Here is a 23393-nt window from a genome sequence, read left to right as displayed (position 1 = left end):
TTTTAATCCCTATAAAATTTTCAATCACTACTTTTGGTTCCTATTTTTAAGTTAATTTTAATATATTTTTAATAAAATTGTGCAGAAATGTGTAGAATATTGTAAAAATCTTTCCCAAAAAAATTTAGAATTTTTTAACAAAACATACAGTTAATATGAATTTTTAACCATCAAAAATATAAAAATTCATATTAAATTCATGTTTTGTTAAAAAATTCTAAATTTTTTTGGGAGAGATTCTTATAATATTATGAATTTTTCTGCAAAATTTTATTCAAAAATATGAATTGTACATATGAGTTTACTTTAAAGGAGGGACCAAAAGTGAAGATCAAAAATTTTTGAGGGACTAAAAGTTGAAGGAAAATTTTAGAGGGACTAAAACGAAAAGTTGGTATATTTATAGGGACCAAAAATATATTTAACCCATTTTTTTATTAAGGATTCACGCAGAATGAGTCTTGTATCAAAATCCAGAACAATAGTATTGATGAATAGATATTGATAATGATACCCTTAACTTAAAAATGAATAATTGTTTCCTATCAAATTAAGTTTTTTATTATAAAATAATTATGAAATTAATTAATTCAAAGCCTTTGATGAGACAGTTCATGTTCTTCCACATATAGGTGTTCATGGTTTAATTTTTTTAGTATCCAAACCATATTACATATAAAAGTAATGCTATCAATACACATTTTAACACATATTTTTCAACACACTCTCTTTGATTTGTTAAAATCCAGATTTTATAGTTAGTAATTACATGCAAGTGAAATAAAATATTAACAATGTTGAATGACATATGCAATGAAAAATTGGAACGAAAAGAGACTGAGCAAAATGAAAATTGATAATGACAGTTTCACACGATAGCTTCTGGAAGGAACTGAACGCCTACTGAGCATGACTACATCCGAGAAACTGAGAATTAAATATGAAGAAATGAAGACAAGAGAGGAAAATGATGAGAGATAGACACAAAAAAAAAAAAAATAGTATGGAGATCGAAATCCCATCTAAACCATTTTCAGTTACATTGGAGAAAAATAAAGAGAATTGTTGTAGATCATGCTTGGTTTTTGGCAATGTGCTTTTACTATTAATTCAAACTTCTTAGTAAAATAAAATCCTTATTTTTAAATTCAATTTCATATTTCTGGCATTAAAAATTTCATCTTTTTAATCTCTTATTAAACATTATATGTTTTGTTAAATAAAACAATAGACAATTTTATCAACAGATATCTTATCCACGACTAAAGAGTATTTGGGTAAACTGACTAATTAAACCCCCATTGAATTTTTTTTTTTTTTTTTGGTACAAAAACCCCCATTGAATTTAATATGTAAGTGTATATTTACAATTTTCCAAGTTATTTCTATAACCAAAAGAAGAAAAAACGGTTCAATTATTTTTCTACAACTCCTAAGGAGTTTATTGGAACTCCTAAGGAGTTTATTGGAATAAGTTGAAATCAACTAAGAGGCTTGTTATAAGCTACTTTTAACAGTTCTCCTACAAGTGTTTGTGAAATAAGCTAATTCCAACTTAGTTGTAATGTAAGCAAACTTCAAATTTCCAAATGCATCCTAAACTTCAAACAAATCTATCCAAAAAAATCAAATCAACAACAATTCTTGGTCAAAGAAAGATAAGTAAAAGGTTCAATCAACCTATGCCATTCATGTAACCAGTTTAAACTAAACCATAATCACTTGTCTCATGAAGCCAATGAAGATACAAGTTTCCTTACACTTTGTTTACCAAAAGAAACAAAAAGTACAAAAGAAAGTGGCATCATTTGGAGAGGGAAAAATGAATTTCAATAAAATGTTAAATCCAAAATATTATACAAAACAAAAGTGATCAACATGTACCAAATCTTCTCTAGTCACCATCCAAAATGTTGCCCTTAGGGCTTAAAACTTAGACATTTCAAAGCAGCACCAACCATTGGCAGTTCTAAATTTCTAGTCAGCTTATATATTGATTATGAGAACATTCTGAGGAAGTTGTTTGCATAAGCCATTGGCTTGACATCAGGGTGTGGCTGCAAATTCAACAAAGTGGACCAAACAAATAAGAAAGTATGTCAGCACCACATAACCTCACAAATTGAATAAAGATATGTATAATATAATCACATTGCAACAAATTGATTGTTGCATATAATGAAGAGTTACAGTGTGTTATCGATTACAGATGACAAACGAGGGCGAAAAGGCCAAAACTCAACATTTTAAGCTGCCATAGAACACCATGGTGCCACCATCATTCACAAATTGGCCATGTGACATGTGAAATATCTGCCACTGCAGTTAGCAATGGTGTTTCCATGGCCGATATTTGACAACATGATTCTTTTCCCTTTTCATTTTTTATTAAAACAACAATACATGATATAGCGTGACAGACTTCAAAACAAGAAAGATACTAACCACTGCTGCAAATGTAGTAATGTTGGGTTTCAAATCAGGCGCTTCAAATCGAATAAAGGCACCTTTGTTACCCATCTACAGAAAACAATGAAAAATCAGCATATAGATACCTTCATAGGAGGATAAGTGATTGCTTAAATACATTAATATAAGAAGTGTGTGGCACGGTCACCATAAAATTATTCAAGAAAGAAGGTTGTAACAAAAGGGATAGGGTTACCTGATCGCAGTAATTTGGAGCAGAAAATACAGTTATGAGTTTACCGTCATGATCAACCTCATAACCCTCGTCCTTTACTTCATGAGATCGCACAACTAAATCTGGAAAGTGATAATTCATATGAAGTCACTGATGAAATAAGAAATTAAGTATCAAACCAATGGAAAACATACCTAAATTATTATCCTTCAAGAACCTTTTTGTAACATCCCCACCGAAAGAAAGGCCTACACCACGCTTGCTAGGTCCTCTTCCAGGGAGAGGTTGGGGATCACTCCATAGCAACTCACACATCAACCCTACACATAACAAACATAAACATAAACAAAACTATGATGAAATGCAAGAATGTGTAAATTATGAGATCATTTGAAGAAAAAAAATGGTGCATCTATACCTTCCTCGGGAGGCTCACAAAACCGATTAATTGATCGGATTTCAGAGAGTTTGACCCCATCAACACTGAAAAGACCCCCATGGACTACGAAAACTTTGTCGTTTATCACATGAGCCAAAGGTAAACAGCAGAATACTTCCGCAAATAGTTCAACAAATGTTTCATTCAACTTTGAGCGCACCTCACCCTCAAAACCATATATCTTGTTCATGCTCTTGCTCTCATGATTCCCTCTAGCTAGATATATAGCTGAAAATAACATAGAAACAAAACAAGTTACAACACCAGCTAACTGAGTGAATTGAAAAAAGTATATAAATATTTACGAAAAATCAAATCACACAATAAACATTATTGGTTATACAATTTAATTGAAAAAAATGAAGTAATACATTAAGCATCTAATCAGGTGATTATGAAATAATAATAACTAAATAATCCATGATATATCAAAAATAGTATAATGAAACCTAACAGGCTTAATAAAGAAAGAGCTAGGGTTTACCTGATGGAGACATGCACTTAAATGCAAACAAAGTGAGGATGACTTCCAAAGAAAACGATCCTCTATCCACAAAGTCACCATTAAATAGATATGGATTTTCTTCCGAAGGCAGCCCGTTGAGCTCAAAAATATTCAGAAGATCATAGAACTGCAGGAGTCATCAAAAATAAAATTGAAAGGGTTGATAATTAAAGAAAATAAATATATCACAAAAGCCGAGTAACATGAAAATCATGATTTTATAGGACAAATTCTCGCAGCAACCTCTTGTATGGGATACAGTCTTTTTTTTAATAGATTTCCTTGTCAAACGTTAAAATGACGCTTTCTTTTTGCTTTTCTTTATTTTCACCCGTTCTCCATAAGTAGGATTTCATTTCCATGTTTCTGTGCTTGTTTTCTTTTAAACTTCTAATAAAATTACATTTTTATCATAATAATAATAATAATAATAATAATAATAATAATAATAATAATAATAATAACTGGATTTAAAATAAAAATTCAACACGGAAGTTAAATCCTTCGTACAAATGAGGCACAAATAAAATATTAACTAACAAGCTCTTCATCAACAAAAAATAGCTCCCCAGTCTCCATATAATGGTCAAAGAAATTAACTTTATGAAGAATGTTTTGAAAAATCAAAGATGACGTGAGAACAACTCTATCCTCTAAATATTTATGTAACAAAAAGCCACCTTGAAGATATTAGCAACAAATACAATTTGTTTTACCATATAATAAACCAATTACCTGACCATGCACATCGCCACAAACAGTAAAATGTTTTCCATGAGGAACAGTTATGTCGACAAGAGAAGGCAAAGCTTGCAACATCTCTTTTGTTTGCAACACAATCTGGAATGCATACCTAAAACAATGAACCAGGACAAATGCAAATACACTTCAATAACACTTCAAGAAAGTAGAAACAGTTATACAACGAAAATTCTTCGTTCAGTACCGTTTATGCAAGCACTTCTGTTTCTTGAAATCATCCATCATTTTCTTTACGAAATCCAAAGTAATAGTATCCCCTTCTATTCTTGCTCCTGAATACTGTGGCTCGACATCTATTATTGAAATAAAAAAACAAAATATTTTCATGTCAGCGAGTGAAATCAAATGCTACAAGGGAACACAAAATTAACTTAATAACAAAATATACAAAAAAAGGTTATGAATATTAAGGACCACTGAAAACCGTAAAATTAACAGGTATGTTTATTGGTCCCGAAAACCGTTAATACTAAAGAGGGGTTAAAGAACATATAAATTACAATTTGAATCCCTGTTAAATCCGAATACATCTATAAAAAATACATACGCAACAATCTACAAAATAGGCAGCCATAGTTTTTAGATGCCAATCCAGGCAGTAATTGAAAATCACAAGAAAAAATTCAAACAAGTTTGCAAGCAGCTGAAAATAATAAGAAATACACACAACATATATATTTTCTTTATTTGTTTACGGAATGCGTAGATGGTTTATGCTCTTTCCTCTTTCAGTTTTAGATAAAATATATTCCTACAAGTAAACCGAAAAGTACATGGCACCCACTATCCTTATTATCAGAATTTAGAAAACATACTAAAATTTGAAACAAAACAGAATGTCTAAAGGCCCTATTTAGTTTCAGAAGGCCTAAGAAGGGTAATAAACACATTCTAATGAACTAGTATCTAAGATACACGACATGTGGGCTTAACTTGATCTAAAAAAACCAATATAAGGAAATGTGTTGCATTAGAAAACGGTTTATTTCCTAATGCAGTACTGACAATGATTCCACTTGACTTGTTTCAAAAATCTAAAATGAATTAGGATCAACCATCCTATGATTAATTGGTTTTAGGTCTTGTTTGATAAGGTTATACCTAGGTCTTGTAAATGACTCCTAAATGTACCAGTATTGCAGCTACTCCACCATGCCCCAAGGACCAACAGCAAACCAACCACAATTGTAGCTACTATTGTGGTCTTTGATGTCTTGACCAACATGACCACCACTGCCATAACTGCTACTGTCACTGCTGCTATGGCAACTTCGGTTGGCACCGAAGAATTGCGGCGCTTTCCTATAATGATACAAGAGTGATAATTTATAGTGAAGTATGCAAACATCTAAAAACCAACAAGCATAAAAATGTGTCTACACTCTAGTACTTGTGGAAAGGTTTGTGAGGAAAATAACGGATGATTATGTTATGGAACATGAGGGGACTACTATTGACTTGGAGGAAGAAAAAAAACCTATGTATCAACAAATAGGTGATAAAAAGATGGGTAAAGTGATCATTTTTACAGATTTTATACTTGTAAGGCATGTTCTTCAAACACAAGACTCAACTACTGGTAAATATCCTTATAATTATTTTATTTTTTAAATTTTCTGCCTTCGAAAATGTAAACAACCAATTAAAAGGAAGGTAGGAGAAAGAAACACAAGGCCACAAGGCTGAAGTCCGCAGTTGAAGGAGACAAAAAATTATCCATTTGTTAGTGTTTTCTATTTTAGTTCACATATTGGTCAACCAAGTATCAAGTTAATTGGATCAATAGTTTACTTACAAGTTCGTGATGACAGAAGGAAGTTTTCTATGTCAAGTTACTTTGGTTGTATTATAAAGTTTAAGCATAGGATGGTTGCAATAACTTGATGTTTTGGTATTCATTTCGTGATGACAGAAGGAAGTTTTTTATGTCATGGTCACTTTAGTTGTTTTATAAAGTTTAATCATAGGATGGTTGCGATAACTTGATGTTTTGGTATTCATTTATTTTCACGCTAAGAGCATATTCCTCCACTTTGCCCTTCTTTCCTTCTCCATCAACCTCACATTTCATATCTTTCTGACTAAGATTGAAAACGCATGATTTCAAGGATTTACATACGCAGCCAAGAACTTGGGAAGTTACAAATCCCCAAGTTCATAGTAAAATGGTCATTAAACTGATCTCATTCCTACTCAGACCACCATCATCACTACTTAATCAAAGAAAATATATCCATAGCCTATATAAATTTTGCCAAAAGGCATGCAAACGAATAAAACTAAAAATTGAAACTAAACATCAATTGACGTCATACACCGTCTAATTTTTCCCGTGAAAATGAATAGTGATCAAATAAGGAAATCGCATCAGCAGTACATTTATATGAGGAGACATGTCAAATAATCTAATCAATCTAATCAAAAACCAAAAGTCACATCCATAACTTTATTATTGAAAAATGACAATAAACATAACTACTTCATATTTCACATCAATGATATCAGGATCCTTGAAAACATGCATCAATATATGAAATAACACCAACTCAAGGTCAAAAGATATGCATAACTGTAGACCTAGTACCAAACATTCAAAATTCAAACAATTAAAAATCTACAGTTACTCCTATATGGCATGCTATTTGAAGTTAACAATATTGAAGCACAGATCCAAAACATACAAAGTTATAACATGGCATGACTGAATCATGAGACAATCAAACACAACAAAAAATTGCCCACAGGGGGAGGGAGATTTAGAAAGGAAAAAAATGATAAAACGAAGATATTAGCATAACATATTCAAAATAGTACCTATTGAACGGAAATCTATGGATTCAGCTATTGGACGCTTCACCGATCCTGGTACAGAAATAGCTTCTTCAAATTTCAGTTTCATAACAGCTTTTTCACATTCCTTCAATTTCTTTGTTGCATCAGGATCATTTGGACACATTTTCTTGACCTGGTAAATATAAGTATAAGCATATCATATCAGACATGTTTACAGATTGAAACAAATAGATATTACTAAACAAAAAAATAAAACAAGGTAGTCAAAGTTAATTTGAAGTAAAAACCTAAATTAGAGTTCGGCTTAAACGATATTCCAAATAAGGTACCAATAAAACAGAATATCAAGATTGTGTGACAACTTTAAAGGTCAAAGTCAAATAACTAGCTGCTTCAGCGAGCAGATGACTTTGAAGTAAAAACCTAAATTAGAGTTTGGCTTAAAAGATTTTCAAAATAAGGTACCAATAAAACAAAAATTTCAAGAATGTGTGACAATTTTAAACGTCAAAGTCAAAGAACTGTCTGCTTCGGTGAGCAGATGACTTTCATGTTAAAACATTTAAACAAGGTTGTTGAACATGAAAAATTATCAGGTTCCATCACTTAAACAAGTATTACCAATCATTAAATGATTTACTACAAAGAATGTTTCATTACTCAGCACCACTGTTATACCCGAGTTGACAACAAGGAGACCACAATCTTAGATAAAAATGATCTAGTTGTATTTGATGGACTAGGAATTGCAACTGATATTTTGTTGTAATTTAGATGTTATTTTTAAGGATAGATGATGTAATTTAACTCTTTGAATGGTTAAGTAAGACTTTTGATAACATACATGGATGAAAAATGAGGTTCAATCCAACATTGTTGACGTTTTTAAACATAAAGTACTAACTTGACACAAATTAAAAACGACTACATTGTTACAAAAAAAAATGAAGATAAAGGACCCATGGTGCAATTTTGCAACTTTTTAAAACTTTAATTTCTAGAGTTAAAAAGTAGGTTCACATGGTAGCTTCTATTTACCCTAAGAGCTCCAGATAATAATTTCCTCTAACCTAATGTCAGTTTTTAAACCTAACAGGAATTTCCTCAAATTTCAGTTGAAACCGCTTGAGCAATGCCTTCTCAAAAGTCCATCGTGATGCACTTTGGCTTGATCTCTTCACAACAAAAATACCATTTTAGACTTTCCTCTCTCAGCGCCACCACAACCTATAATTGCTACTCATCAAGTACTCTGATTGCCTCGAAATATTGATTTCATTCATTAATAATCCACCAATACGCCTCCTTTCCAATAAACGTTATAATCATTTTCAAGATAAAATACCCGCATTACAAGATCAGAGCTCTAATACTAGTAGATTGGAACCTGTATTTTATTAGAATATCTAAAGGAAGGAATCCCCGGACGATGGACTGTAAATCTTTGAGAGTTTGCAACCTCCCTCCCTTCCTTTATTTTATTTTTAAAAACAATGCCTTCAATATCTTTCTCTTTTTTTCTCTGTACTTTCTTTTCCTTCGTTGACGGTAGCTGTACCCCTTTTTTTGGACTGATATCAGACCAGAAAAAACTACTGAGCATATATTCAATGAATAATACCTATTTATTGTTAGTTTCTCCAAAATTACTAAAAGTAACCATGTTTTATAAAATATTCTAAATGATTTACTTTAGAGAAACTGATTTTACAGTCTCCAAAATTCTGTTTGGTAATCACTATTATCTATATGCCTAATGAAAAGGCTATGAACATTGATCTATTAATGTTTTCCAATAATGAAATACTAATACAAACAATGTTCCTTATTCCAACCTTGTTAAGACAACAGAGATTTATAATTTACATATAGTACCTGCTGAAAATCTTTCAATGCTTCCTTGAATTTTCCCAGCCCAAGATGAGCAGCACCGCGCCTGTAGTAACCCTATTACAACAAAAAAGCATAATTGGTTGAATCAAATATTATTATTAATGATAGCTGAATATAGAGGAGAGTGTCTAAAGTTTTAGGAGTTAGAGAACCTTTGAATATTTAGGATCAACTTCGATAGCCTTTGTAGCATCTAGTATTGCACTACCATACTCCTCGAGCCTAAGATGGGCAAAGGCACGATTAGCAAGGTAAACTGCATTTTGGCCATTTAGCTCAATTGCTTGTGTATATAGATCAATTGCATGGGCAAATTTCCGTTCTGAAAAAAAGGAATTCACAGGATCAGCAAATGCTGGTAAATTAAAGTGTTAAAGCATTAGGTAATTGCAAAAACCATTCACAGTCTCTCTTTCTTATATGTAGCACCACCATGTTCAATAATTTGTAGGTGGAAACATAAGACATAAATTTCAGAATAAATCACATGATGTTTGCTCTAATTATGTTATAACCAACAATTAAGTATGAAAGTGTTGCTCATCAAATTGAGTCAGATTCAACGATTCAGCTAAAATTTAAGTTGTGACAAAAACAATTGTGATGTTACAACAAGAAAATGAATCGTCATATCATTAAAAAAAACAGTCTGAATGTTTGATTATTAATTACCTTTGAATGCTTCATTAGCAAGGACTTTAAATTCTTCAGCCTTTGCGACATTATTCTCTTCAGTTGCCATTTCTGTTGAAGCTTTTTTGTATATAGTGTTGAAGTTCAGAACATAACAGACTCAATTTTTTCCTCGCAATAATCAACCAGCTACAATAAAACAGAAAAAAATATTAAAAGTATAATAGTAACCAGCACAGAAAAGAATCTACATCAGAAAGCACCAATCTTATAAAACATATAGTGTTGCAAAGATTGATAAAGCCAGAAAAACAGATGGAAAGAATGCATACAATACTGATATGAACACACAAAATTTTAACTAATAATTTATCATAATAACTGATATAAACCTCCTTGATTCATTATTACTCATAAGTCACAGTAATAACAGTAGGATCAAAGCTACCTAGCACTGACACATCAGATTGAAAGGGTGCCCCGTGTCCGACACTGACACGATACTAACACAAGTGATTATATATTTAAATACTTACATTTTCTCTAATTATAACCGATGTCAACATGTCATGTCTAATGTCCGTATCAGTGTTTCATACAGGTCAACCCACCCACATGATCTTTCTCTCTCCTGAAACATCTAAAACCTAATCATTGTAATCAAATTACTCTCCCTATCATTATCAACAACAACATATTCATTAAACACATCAAACCCAACATCCTTGGAGTTTGTTAACCAAACAATAATAAAACCAAAACAATTAACCCACCAAAAGCAACTGCATCAGAAGGGCTTTAACAATACAAAAAACCCAACAGCAAAAAAACAAAACTTTTGAAAAGGGTATCCTTAAATTTCTGTTTCAGGTACAAAAAACAAAACTAAAAAGGAACCAAACACTGTCTTTTAGAATATTCATAAACTGAGTTAAAAAGTAAAGAAAAAAATGCAAAAAATTGAATAATCATTGTTAGGGTAGTTGAAGAGAAACAGTACAGTATGAAGAACAAGAAGATCTAGGCATGGTTGAATTGAGAGAGAGAGAGAGAGAGAGAGAGAGAGAGAGAGAGAGATTTACCGGCGTGGCTTGGGGGAGCGCTGGAGGCGGGTGGAATAGTGAGAGGATGTTGGGAGTTGAGACAACCTAATAACAATCACTTCTTCAACTTCCCACTTTGCTATGTCTTCCGCACGGGGCTAAGCGTCACACAACACGAGTAATGAGTCAAACATTAACAATAAAATTTGCAATATTGATTTTATTGACAAATAATACAAAAATTAATAATAAAATTTCTGTTACGGATATCATAAGTGATTCCTCCAACCTTTGTACTTATCTCTGAAGTGACATCATATTACTTCTATCTTCTAAATCATCATAAGTGATCCTCGTACCTTTGTACTGTTTTATCTTGGTTTTCGGGTGTCAAACATTGATTACGTTTGAACCTTTTAAACCGGTGATATCTTATTTTTTCTTGGGAAGGGAAAAAGTAAGCAAAACCCTTGAGAATCGAGGTCCGGGAGTTGTTTTCGCTACGGGAAGGTGTTAGGCACCCGTAACGACTATAGTAACCTATAGGAACCGTCTTTAATTTCTACGCGCGCGCTTTATTTTTAAATGCTATTTTGAAAGATGTTATTTAACCTAAGAATATTCTAAGTGAAGAATTGGAGGGAGAAGGATGTTTTTGGATTTTTATTTTAGTTGAATTGAAGGAATTTTGTTCCTTGCCTACGTACCCGTTTAAGGGATCAAATCCACCGTAGTTCTCTCTCAAAAAAATGTTTTTGTTTTTTGTTGGTTGATTTTAAGTTTGAAAATGGAATTTGAAGAATAGAAAGAGGCATCAAGGGCATGAGATTGTAAAAAGGTGGGGTTGAATTAGTCATTTGCAAAATGTGGTCTAAACATGATTATTTTCATTGAGATTTGATTAAGAAAATGAAAAAAGAAAATACAATGGGATTTTGGATCCCAAGGTTTATTTGGAAAATGGTTTGAGTGATATTGTTCACATTTTTTGGAAAGTTGATTTTTCTAAGTATAAAGCCTAAACATTCATCTAAACATACAATCCTAAACATACATCTAAACATGCATATTCTAGCTATATACCTAAAGTGGTGTGTGTGCATGTGTCGGTGTTTGTGTCGGTGTACATTATTTGCAAACATGCATATTCCAGGTTTTAAAATGAGGATCCAAATGTCATTGCAAACTTTGCATTTTTTATGTGAGTTTAGACTTATTTGCACCATTTATTCACAAAACAAAACTTGCCAAGCAAGCAACCAATCATCACATGCACATGTCCAGTAAAACACATTCAAACAGTAGTAAAAATCCTCATAAAATCATCCATCATGAACCACAAACATTTATCAAGGATTGGAATCAAAATTATGCTCATTTTCACAAGTTTTTTCAACATAGAATCCAAGAATGACACAAAAACATCAATATATTTTTTCCAAAATTTTTCAGTGCAAAACCAATACAAAAACATCACAAAAATGTTAAGAAGTCTTTACAAATTTTTTAGAGAATTTTCTAAGATATTCAAGGCATGGCAGGGGTGTGATTATCAAACAATAGTATGAAAATAGCAAGAGAGTACATAAAACACAGAAAATTAACGGGCTTAAGGCCCAAACCCAAACACAAGTGGATCCTGGATCACAAGGAAGCCTGTGGAACGTAGGATTGATCCAGGAACACTAAACCTAGATCTAACGGTGGAGATTCCAGGCCCAGGGGTGAACCAGACTGGTTCAGGTGAACCGGTCTGGTTCACGTCCTTATAAAAACACATAGACCGGTCCACCATTCATTCCACTCTTCTCACTCTCTCTCTAACCTAAACGCTCTCCCTTCTCTCTAGACCTCTGGTCGTCTTCTCCGGCGGATTTCACCGCCGCCGGCGAAGATTCCGTTGCCGGAAACCTAACCGTCACTTAAACTCACCTAAACTCAAAGATCTAAAGCTTCTCACCGTTCGTTTTTCGTTCTAACCATGAATCAAACGTCAGAGATCACAAAGAAACCCTAGATCTATGTAGATCGGACCAAACGTTTCGGATCTTTGTATTTTTTGAAGAAAAGTCATTCGAAACGTTCGATTTTGTTATCTCTTACAGGAATGAGTTTGAAATGCTTCGATCTTGCTACTTTTGAGGAAAGTTATCCGAAACGTTTCGATCTGGATATTTTTTTGAAGAACACGGTTTAAGATGTTTCAATCCAGATGTTTTTTCGAAGAAAAGAGTTCGAAACGTTTTAAACCTGATATTTTTTGATGAAATTACTTCGAAGCATTTCAAATCACACTGATTCTTTACGATCTACATGGATCCTAACGTGAAAGTGTTCGTAATCAAAAGAATACAAGATTATGAGGACAAAGGTGAGTTTAACGGTTTACCTGCTAGAATTTTGGAGGTTCGAACGAAAGAATGGCGAAAAGATGATCTGGTATCTTCTTCTTGCCTCTGGTGAGCTCCTGAATTCGAACTTCGAAAATAAATCGAAGCTCTCTTCGTCTTCTCACTCTTCGTACTCTCTGATTCTTTGATTTCTCTTCTTCTCTTCCTCAAACTCTGTGATCACACCGTTTATCCTCTTGATAATTCGGTGTTGGAATTGCAGAGTTCTCAATTCGATGATGATGATTCCTTCGAATCTCTGAGAATTGTGAAGCAAAATCACCTCAATTTTGAACTGTTTTGATTATGCAATTGTTGAATTTGAGCTTTTCTGTGATGAAATTGGTGCGGTTCTGTGTAGGATTGAACTTGAATTGAGTTAGGGTTCATGAATTGGGGGTGAAGTTCTTCATGAACTTCATCATGTTTCTGGAAAACGGTTTTGGATTCTGTTAGAGGAGAGAGAATGGATCAAATGCGTTTGTGTGATGTGGCACTGTGTGATTGACGAAATCTGACACTTGTGATGAGTTGGCCTGCATTTATAGGCCAGCTAGTGACCCCTAGACCAATGTGGAATTGCCACGTGTTTTGGACCTATTTCGGACTGGATTCTGGACCAATGTGTTGTTGACACCTGTACTGGACCTGTTTGATTCGAACTTGGACTAAATTTGAGACTTGAGGACCTTCCTGCAATTATTAAGACTTTGGGACGAATCTGCAATTTTTGGAAGTTAAGGACCAACCTGCAATTGACCCAAAAAAAGACTAAAAACAAGAGTTTGACTTTAAAGGACTAAAATGTAAATTGAAAAAGAAAGAGAAAAAATAAAAGGAAGAAAGGACCAAAGTGCAATTTAAAAAAGGTTTAGGGACTAAAAATGAAAATAATAATAAAATTGGAATAAAATTGGTAAACTTGACTAAACGTAAAGTGAAACGATTAAAATTGACAAAACGGACTAAAACGAACCAATGGCCTAAATGAGGTACTTTAAAGTACCTCTCTGCCGAAATTTCGTGTGAAATGACCAAAATGCCCCTGGGGCTGAAAACGACTAAAAAAGACTCAGATGCAGTTGAAAAAATGGATTTTTAACAGAAATTGAATCAAAGACTCATACAAGCAAAATTGAAAGACTCAGAGACAATTTTTAGGATTTAAACAGTGACTTGACACTTGAAATGACCAAAATGCCCCTAGGGGCAAAACTGACTCAAAATGACTTCAAATGCAAATTTTGGAATGGATTTTGACATAGAATGAAACAAAGACTTATTCAACCTATTTGAAAGGACTTAAACAAATTTTTAAAGATTGAGAAAAAACTGACATAGGAAATGACTAAAATGCCCCTGCATGTGAATTTTGCAAATAACATTGGGATAAAATGCAGAGAAAGATGCAATTGATCAGAGACAGTTCAAATAGCTTGAAATGCAAGAAAGGAAAGATTGATTAGTATTTTTAGGTCCAAAATTAGGGTACAACAGCTGCCCCTATTTAAGTTTCTTTGTCCGGAGAGTCAAGAGACGAAGTCTTAGAGTTGACGGGACGAAGATACTTAAATATTAACATTTGCACTGCTTTTGGACGTAAAAATACGCTTTCAGATCTTCAAAATTATGAATGCCATGCAATATTTGATTATGAATGCAAGACAAACGACTGGAGTCTATGGAACTTGTCATGTCACTGGGGATTCAGATAGACACTGACAGGGTAGACAAACCAGGGATAGGAAATAAGGTACAAGCTGTTCTTTGGGTCAAACTAGTCACTTGACCAGGAGATACAAAACAAGAGATAGGTGCAAGCTGTTCTTGGGATTGAACTTGGCACTTGACCGGAAACATAGACACATAGGCAGATACGAGCTGTTCTTTGGATCGAACTTGACACTTGGTTGAAGATACAAACAGATAGGCAGACACAAACTGTTCTTTGGATTGAACTGGCTGTTTGGCTGGAGACATAGACAAAAGGGTTGATACAAGCTGTTTCTTTGGATCGAACTTGCTTGTTGGATTATCACCACGTCATGTGGGGAGGGTGCAGACTGTTCTCTTAGAACGAACTTGTCGTTTGACCGATAACAAAGCATAAGCTGGGTTCAAACTGTTCTTCAAATTGAACTCGCCGCCTGACCGGTAACAAAGCAAAAGCTGGGTACAAACTGTTCTTTCATATCGAACTTGCCGTTTGACCGGAAGCATAGGTATACAAGTAGGTACAAGTGGTTCTTTTTGGCTCGAACCTGGCACTTGACCAATAACAAGATACCAATTGAAAGTCCGGCTTAACAAGATACCAATTGAGGGTAAATTGTTATTGACTTGATTTGGAAATAGACATGACCATTTTTGTTGGCCCAAGAGTAAATTGAGAGTAAATTGACATTGATTTGAATTGAAAATTGACATTGACATTGACATTGGCTTGGAAATTGAAATTGACATTGACATTGACATTGACATTGATTTGAATTGAAAATTGACATTGGAAGTTGACATTGGCATTGGATATTGACATTTGACATTGACATTTGACATTGACATTTGACATTGACATTGAGATTGGATTGAAATTGGAATTGAAATTGGAGATTGGAAATTGCTTCGAATTTGACAGCTGACATGATTGGAATTGAGATTGCTTCGAATTTGACATTTGACATGATTTGAAATTGAGATTGGAAAGTTGCATCGAATTTGACAGTTGAAATTGAATTGAACTTGACATTGGGATTGGAATTGAAATTGAAATTGAATTTTGACAGTTGACAGTTGAAATTGAGATTGAAATTGAAATTGAAAATTGAGCTTGACAGTTGAAATTTGGATTGGATTTGACAGTTGAAAGTTGGATATGCAACATGTATGTATGGTATAACAAGGTTATTGGATGTATGAGCACATAAAATGCATGATTATGCATGTATGAATGCTTGAGATGCATGATTGGTTTGTAGTTTGACAGGGAAAGTTTCACAGAGACAGACAAGACATTGGAAGATTGGGCACGTAGTGGCTCGTGCTGCAACATATTCACAGGGGAAAACCTCTTTGGAGAGACCGTCGTTTGGGAGACGCATCAAAACCATGGCTGAGGGTAATAAAACTTGTAGAGGAGGGACCCTTGGAAAGTCCTTGGATACAGGTCGCCGTTGCTAGGCGTGTCAGTGCTGGGTAAACATTGGATGTTCGCATCTGTGGTCAATGCTTTTTCAATATTTCATTCTTTCATTTTTCATTTTCAAACCCCATTTTTGCCTGAACCGCCCTTTCGGGTTTTCGATTCACCGGGGAATAAATTCTTTTCATTGCCCCGTTTTTGCCTGAATTGCCTTCATAGGTTGTCAATCAGCGGGGTGCTCATTTTTGCCTAAGCCGCCCTTTCGGGTTTTCAACTTAGCGAGCTCTTCACTTTCATTTTTTCAATTTTTCATTTCCATTCTGTTTTTTCATTCTTGCCATTGACCACAGATCATCCTGGGGAGTAACCTGCTTGTAACATGTATTGAAATAGACATTGATATTCATTTATTCATGCATGTTTTATTGAAATGTACCCTATTGCTCAGGTTTGCTTTCAAAATAGACATAAAAGATTTTTCAATTTTCAAAGATGTTTGTTTCAGACATTGACGTTATCAAATAGAAAGAAAATGTTTTGTATATAACATTGAAAGTGGAAAGAAAAATAGAGTTTCAAACAATAGAAAGGCTCAAATTGATGTAGAAGAGTGAAAATCAGCCAAAGGCGTGACTTCACGGATTTACAAAGCTTGGAAGATGGTAATCTTATTGGTTGGTGATACATTGAACACGATGACCGCTACATTTCATAGAAATTTTGAATCCACAAGTACAGAAGCCTCTGATGAAGAAGATCATTGACAGTTGCAGATGCCCCAAGGGGTGATGGTGATTTGCCAGATATAGTTACTTGTCTTTTATTGTCAACCTCATTTTTGCATGAACCGCCCTTTCGGGTTTTCGGCTCATCGAGGCGCTCATTCTTGCCTGAGTTGCGTACAATCTCAGCGAGCTCTTTCATATTCATTTTTTTTTGTCCCTAACTTTTGCCTGGATCGCCCTTTCGGGTTTTCGATCCACCGGGAAGCGCATTTTTGCCTAGGCCGCCCTTTCGGGTTTTCGACCTACCACGCTGTTCTTTTCTTTCTAGACAAAGTATTTCTTGACTATATCGGCATTAACAGGATTTGGGAGTTCAACACCATCCATGTGTGTAAGAATCAAAGCACCACCAGAGAAAGCCTTCTTGACAATATAAGGACCTTCATAGTTAGGTGTCCACTTGCCCCTTGGGTCGGGTTGCTGACTTATTCTTCTTTTCAATACAAGTTCGCCTTCCTTGAATTCTCGAGGTCGGACTTTCTTGTCAAAAGCATTCTTCATCCGCACTTGATACAACTGTCCATGAGTCATGGCATCCATACGTTTCTCTTCAATCAAGTTCAATTGGTCGTACCGACTTTGACACCATTCAGCCTCAGTTAGCTTTGCTTCCATGATTACTCGAAGAGATGGAATCTCCACTTCCAGAGGGAGAACTGCTTCCATACCATATACAAGAGAGAAAGGAGTTGCCCCGGTTGAACTGCGCACCGTAGTACGGTAACCATGCAAGGCAAATGGCAGCTTCTCATGCCAGTCCTTGTAGGTAGTGACCATCTTCTGAACAATCTTCTTGATGTTCTTGTTAGCGGCCTCAACTGCACCATTCATCTGAGGTCTATACGGAGAAGAGTTGTGATGTTCAATCTTGAATTCTTCACATAAGGCTTGCATCATACTATTGTTCAGATTGGAACCATTGTCAGTGATGATCTTGTTGGGAACACCATATCGACAGATGATGTTATTCTTGATAAACTTCACTACCACTTGTTTGGTCACATTTGCATAGGAAGCAGCTTCAACCCACTTGGTGAAATAGTCAATCGCCACTAGAATGAAACGATGTCCATTGGACGCTTTTGGTTCAATTCTTCCGATCATGTCAATGCCCCACATAGAGAAAGGCCATGGGGAAGATATGACATTGAGGGCATGGGGAGGCACATGAATCTTGTCAGCATAAATTTGACACTTGTGGCATCTCTTAGCATGTTTGTGGCAGTCACGCTCCATAGTTATCCAGTAATAGCCGGCTCTTAACAGTTTTCTTGACATGGTGTGACCCGAAGCGTGGGTCCCAAAAGTACCGTCATGTACATCATGCATCAATCTCTCAGCTTCTTGTTTGTCAACACATCTCAACAAGACCATGTCATAGTTCCTCTTGTATAGGATTTCTCCGTCCAGAAGGAATCTACTAGCCCATCGTCTCAAAGTCTTTTTATCCCTGTTGGAAGCACCAGGTGGATATTCACGATTCTGCAAGAATTGTTTGATGTTGTAATACCAAGGCTTTTTGTCATTCACATCTTCATTAGCTTGATCTGGCATATTTTCAATGGTAAACACATGAGCGGGTCTATCAAGGCGCTGCACTTTGATTACGGGCACATCATTCCAGTGATTGACACGAAACATGGAAGACAGAGTAGCAAGAGCGTCAGCCATTTGATTTTCATCCCGAGGGATGTGGTGCAGCTCAACCTTGGTAAAGTATGTCAACATAGCTGAATAATAATGTTGGGAGTTGAGACAACCTAATAACAATCACTTCCTCAACTTCCCACTTTGCTATGTCTTCCGCACGGGGCTAAGCGTCACAACACGAGTAATGAGTCAAACATTAACAATAAAATTTGCAATATTGATTTTATTGACAAATAATACAAAAATTAATAATAAAATTTCTGTTACGGATATCATAAGTGATTCCTCCAACCTTTGTACTTATCTCTGAAGTGACATCATATTACTTCTATCTTCTAAATCATCATAAGTGATCCTCGTACCTTTGTACTGTTTTATCTTGGTTTTCGGGTGTCAAACATTGATTACGTTTGAACCTTTTAAACCGGTGATATCTTATTTTTTCTTGGGAAGGGAAAAAGTAAGCAAAACCCTTGAGAATCGAGGTCCGGGAGTTGTTTTCGCTACGGGAAGGTGTTAGGCACCCGTAACGACTATAGTAACCTATAGGAACCGTCTTTAATTTCTACGCGCGCGCTTTATTTTTAAATGCTATTTTGAAAGATGTTATTTAACCTAAGAATATTCTAAGTGAAGAATTGGAGGGAGAAGGATGTTTTTGGATTTTTATTTTAGTTGAATTGAAGGAATTTTGTTCCTTGCCTACGTACCCGTTTAAGGGATCAAATCCACCGTAGTTCTCTCTCAAAAAAATGTTTTTGTTTTTTGTTGGTTGATTTTAAGTTTGAAAATGGAATTTGAAGAATAGAAAGAGGCCTCAAGGGCATGAGATTGTAAAAAGGTGGGGTTGAATTAGTCATTTGCAAAATGTGGTCTAAACATGATTATTTTCATTGAGATTTGATTAAGAAAATGAAAAAAGAAAATACAATGGGATTTTGGATCCCAAGGTTTATTTGGAAAATGGTTTGAGTGATATTGTTCACATTTTTTGGAAAGTTGATTTTTCTAAGTATAAAGCCTAAACATTCATCTAAACATACAATCCTAAACATACATCTAAACATGCATATTCTAGCTATATACCTAAAGTGGTGTGTGTGCATGTGTCGGTGTTTGTGTCGGTGTACATTATTAGAGTCCATTGTCCTTTACATCATACCCTAGATACATTCTATGGCCTCTTTGCCAAGAAATTAAAAGCATGAAAGTAAAATATTACAAAAACTCTTAAGTATTACATTCTAACTTTGGTACAAATTAAATTGCAAGAAAGAAATAAAGATGAATATGGAATGCAATGGAGATGCTTATGAAATGATGAAACATGAAATGAAAGGAGTTAGTGGCACAAGATATAAAGCAAGTCAAAGCTATCATCACAAATGTAATGAAGATTAGCATAAAAAAAAACAAGCAAAACAATGTGAACTAAGCCTAAAATCTCATTACCAATGCAAGATTTGAGCATGACCTATAATCCTCACAATTCAACATGCTTTCAAGGTGTAAAAATCCAGGTTTTAAAATGAGGATCCAAATGTCATTGCAAACTTTGCATTTTTTATGTGAGTTTAGACTTATTTGCACCATTTATTCACAAAACAAAACTTGCCAAGCAAGCAACCAATCATCACATGCACATGTCCAGTAAAACACATTCAAACAGTAGTAAAAATCCTCATAAAATCATCCATCATGAACCACAAACATTTATCAAGGATTGGAATCAAAATTATGCTCATTTTCACAAGTTTTTTCAACATAGAATCCAAGAATGACACAAAAACATCAATATATTTTTTCCAAAATTTTTCAGTGCAAAACCAATACAAAAACATCACAAAAATGTTAAGAAGTCTTTACAAATTTTTTAGAGAATTTTCTAAGATATTCAAGGCATGGCAGGGGTGTGATTATCAAACAATAGTATGAAAATAGCAAGAGAGTACATAAAACACAGAAAATTAACGGGCTTAAGGCCCAAACCCAAACACAAGTGGATCCTGGATCACAAGGAAGCCTGTGGAACGTAGGATTGATCCAGGAACACTAAACCTAGATCTAACGGTGGAGATTCCAGGCCCAGGGGTGAACCAGACTGGTTCAGGTGAACCGGTCTGGTTCACGTCCTTATAAAAACACATAGACCGGTCCACCATTCATTCCACTCTTCTCACTCTCTCTCTAACCTAAACGCTCTCCCTTCTCTCTAGACCTCTGGTCGTCTTCTCCGGCGGATTTCACCGCCGCCGGCGAAGATTCCGTTGCCGGAAACCTAACCGTCACTTAAACTCACCTAAACTCAAAGATCTAAAGCTTCTCACCGTTCGTTTTTCGTTCTAACCATGAATCAAACGTCAGAGATCACAAAGAAACCCTAGATCTATGTAGATCGGACCAAACGTTTCGGATCTTTGTATTTTTTGAAGAAAAGTCATTCAAAACGTTCGATTTTGTTATCTCTTACAGGAATGAGTTTGAAGTGCTTCGATCTTGCTACTTTTGAGGAAAGTTATCCGAAACGTTTCGATCTGGATATTTTTTTGAAGAACACGGTTTAAGATGTTTCAATCCAGATGTTTTTTCGAAGAAAAGAGTTCGAAACGTTTTAAACCTGATATTTTTTGATGAAATTACTTCGAAGCATTTCAAATCACACTGATTCTTTACGATCTACATGGATCCTAACGTGAAAGTGTTCGTAATCAAAAGAATACAAGATTATGAGGACAAAGGTGAGTTTAACGGTTTACCTGCTAGAATTTTGGAGGTTCGAACGAAAGAATGGCGAAAAGATGATCTGGTATCTTCTTCTTGCCTCTGGTGAGCTCCTGAATTCGAACTTCGAAAATAAATCGAAGCTCTCTTCGTCTTCTCACTCTTCGTACTCTCTGATTCTTTGATTTCTCTTCTTCTCTTCCTCAAACTCTGTGATCACACCGTTTATCCTCTTGATAATTCGGTGTTGGAATTGCAGAGTTCTCAATTCGATGATGATGATTCCTTCGAATCTCTGAGAATTGTGAAGCAAAATCACCTCAATTTTGAACTGTTTTGATTATGCAATTGTTGAATTTGAGCTTTTCTGTGATGAAATTGGTGCGGTTCTGTGTAGGATTGAACTTGAATTGAGTTAGGGTTCATGAATTGGGGGTGAAGTTCTTCATGAACTTCATCATGTTTCTGGAAAACGGTTTTGGATTCTGTTAGAGGAGAGAGAATGGATCAAATGCGTTTGTGTGATGTGGCACTGTGTGATTGACGAAATCTGACACTTGTGATGAGTTGGCCTGCATTTATAGGCCAGCTAGTGACCCCTAGACCAATGTGGAATTGCCACGTGTTTTGGACCTATTTCGGACTGGATTCTGGACCAATGTGTTGTTGACACCTGTACTGGACCTGTTTGATTCGAACTTGGACTAAATTTGAGACTTGAGGACCTTCCTGCAATTATTAAGACTTTGGGACGAATCTGCAATTTTTGGAAGTTAAGGACCAACCTGCAATTGACCCAAAAAAAGACTAAAAACAAGAGTTTGACTTTAAAGGACTAAAATGTAAATTGAAAAAGAAAGAGAAAAAATAAAAGGAAGAAAGGACCAAAGTGCAATTTAAAAAAGGTTTAGGGACTAAAAATGAAAATAATAATAAAATTGGAATAAAATTGGTAAACTTGACTAAACGTAAAGTGAAACGATTAAAATTGACAAAACGGACTAAAACGAACCAATGGCCTAAATGAGGTACTTTAAAGTACCTCTCTGCCGAAATTTCGTGTGAAATGACCAAAATGCCCCTGGGGCTGAAAACGACTAAAAAAGACTCAGATGCAGTTGAAAAAATGGATTTTTAACAGAAATTGAATCAAAGACTCATACAAGCAAAATTGAAAGACTCAGAGACAATTTTTAGGATTTAAACAGTGACTTGACACTTGAAATGACCAAAATGCCCCTAGGGGCAAAACTGACTCAAAATGACTTCAAATGCAAATTTTGGAATGGATTTTGACATAGAATGAAACAAAGACTTATTCAACCTATTTGAAAGGACTTAAACAAATTTTTAAAGATTGAGAAAAAACTGACATAGGAAATGACTAAAATGCCCCTGCATGTGAATTTTGCAAATAACATTGGGATAAAATGCAGAGAAAGATGCAATTGATCAGAGACAGTTCAAATAGCTTGAAATGCAAGAAAGGAAAGATTGATTAGTATTTTTAGGTCCAAAATTAGGGTACAACATGTACTTATCTCTGAAGTGACATCTTATTACTTGTATCTTCTAAATTAGATATATTTATACTTATCCCTTTAGGGATTGTTTGGTTTGAGCTTATGAAAAAGAGTTTATCTAAATAATTTAGCTTTTATGTTAATTCATAGGTGGATTAACGAAAGTTGTATGTTCATAGGTTTTTTTTCTTCATAAACTACCTTAACAAACTTATACCCACTTGGGTTGGTTTCGTGGTATTGGTTTTAAGATCTGGTAGTGTGCTCCTCCTCAAGGTCTCATGTTCGATTCTCTTTACTGGTTATTTATTTATATAAACTGTTTTGCATAAACTCTCAAATAAGCAAATTCAAACGGACTGTAAGTTACTTAAGTCACATCGTTGTATTTCTCTATGAATAGAGATCGCATGTAATATAACTTAACATCACAAGAGAATAATATATAAGGGAAATGTTAATCAATGCCCCCG

The 23393-nt window shown here is 34.7% G+C and overlaps 1 protein-coding gene across 5 annotated transcripts; it reads right to left on the bottom strand.

Moving 5' to 3' along the window:
• Positions 1 to 1659: 1659 nt before the first annotated feature.
• PP5.2 (protein phosphatase 5.2) lies at positions 1660 to 18870 on the bottom strand. Of its 5 annotated transcripts, none has more exons than XR_015031078.1 (15): positions 10752 to 10907; positions 9709 to 9858; positions 9189 to 9358; positions 9019 to 9090; positions 7165 to 7315; positions 5452 to 5652; positions 4535 to 4643; positions 4324 to 4441; positions 3568 to 3715; positions 3063 to 3311; positions 2839 to 2964; positions 2666 to 2766; positions 2446 to 2520; positions 1912 to 2057; positions 1660 to 1869 (listed from the first exon to the last, which is right to left on the bottom strand). XR_015031078.1 is itself a non-coding variant. In XM_085752021.1 (15 exons), exons 3-15 carry the CDS (start codon positions 9776 to 9778, stop codon positions 1998 to 2000), a joined length of 1650 nt encoding a protein of 549 aa, XP_085608147.1. In that variant the 5' UTR covers positions 9779 to 9858; positions 10752 to 10785; positions 18774 to 18870; the 3' UTR covers positions 1660 to 1997. The 5 variants fall into 5 exon arrangements, 4 of the variants coding, with proteins under 4 accessions (XP_085608147.1, XP_085608146.1, XP_085608148.1 ...); XM_085752021.1 differs by adding an exon at positions 18774 to 18870 and having other exon boundaries at positions 1660 to 2057; positions 10752 to 10785; XM_085752020.1 differs by having other exon boundaries at positions 1660 to 2057.
• Positions 18871 to 23393: the final 4523 nt, after the last annotated feature.

This window comes from Medicago sativa, chromosome 3 (genome assembly GCF_051527215.1).
Source record: "Medicago sativa cultivar Bolivia chromosome 3, Bolivia_mono, whole genome shotgun sequence".
In the NCBI taxonomy this organism is placed as follows: domain Eukaryota; kingdom Viridiplantae; phylum Streptophyta; class Magnoliopsida; order Fabales; family Fabaceae; genus Medicago; species Medicago sativa.
Note: the sequence above shows the minus strand (reverse complement) of the source record. Positions and strands in the feature narration are given on the sequence as shown.

What these genes read in the sequence shown, in the direction of transcription:
- PP5.2 (XM_085752021.1), bottom strand. Translation starts at nt 9,778, where the DNA reads ATGGCAACTGAAGAGAATAATGTCGCAAAGGCTGAAGAATTTAAAGTC. An exon ending in TTGATCCTAAATATTCAAAG is followed by an intron (nt 9,091 to 9,188) that starts GTTCTCTAACTC and finishes TTGTTGTAATAG; the next exon opens with GGTTACTACAGGCGCGGTGC. An exon ending in CATTGAAAGATTTTCAGCAG is followed by an intron (nt 7,316 to 9,018) that starts GTACTATATGTA and finishes TATATTTACCAG; the next exon opens with GTCAAGAAAATGTGTCCAAA.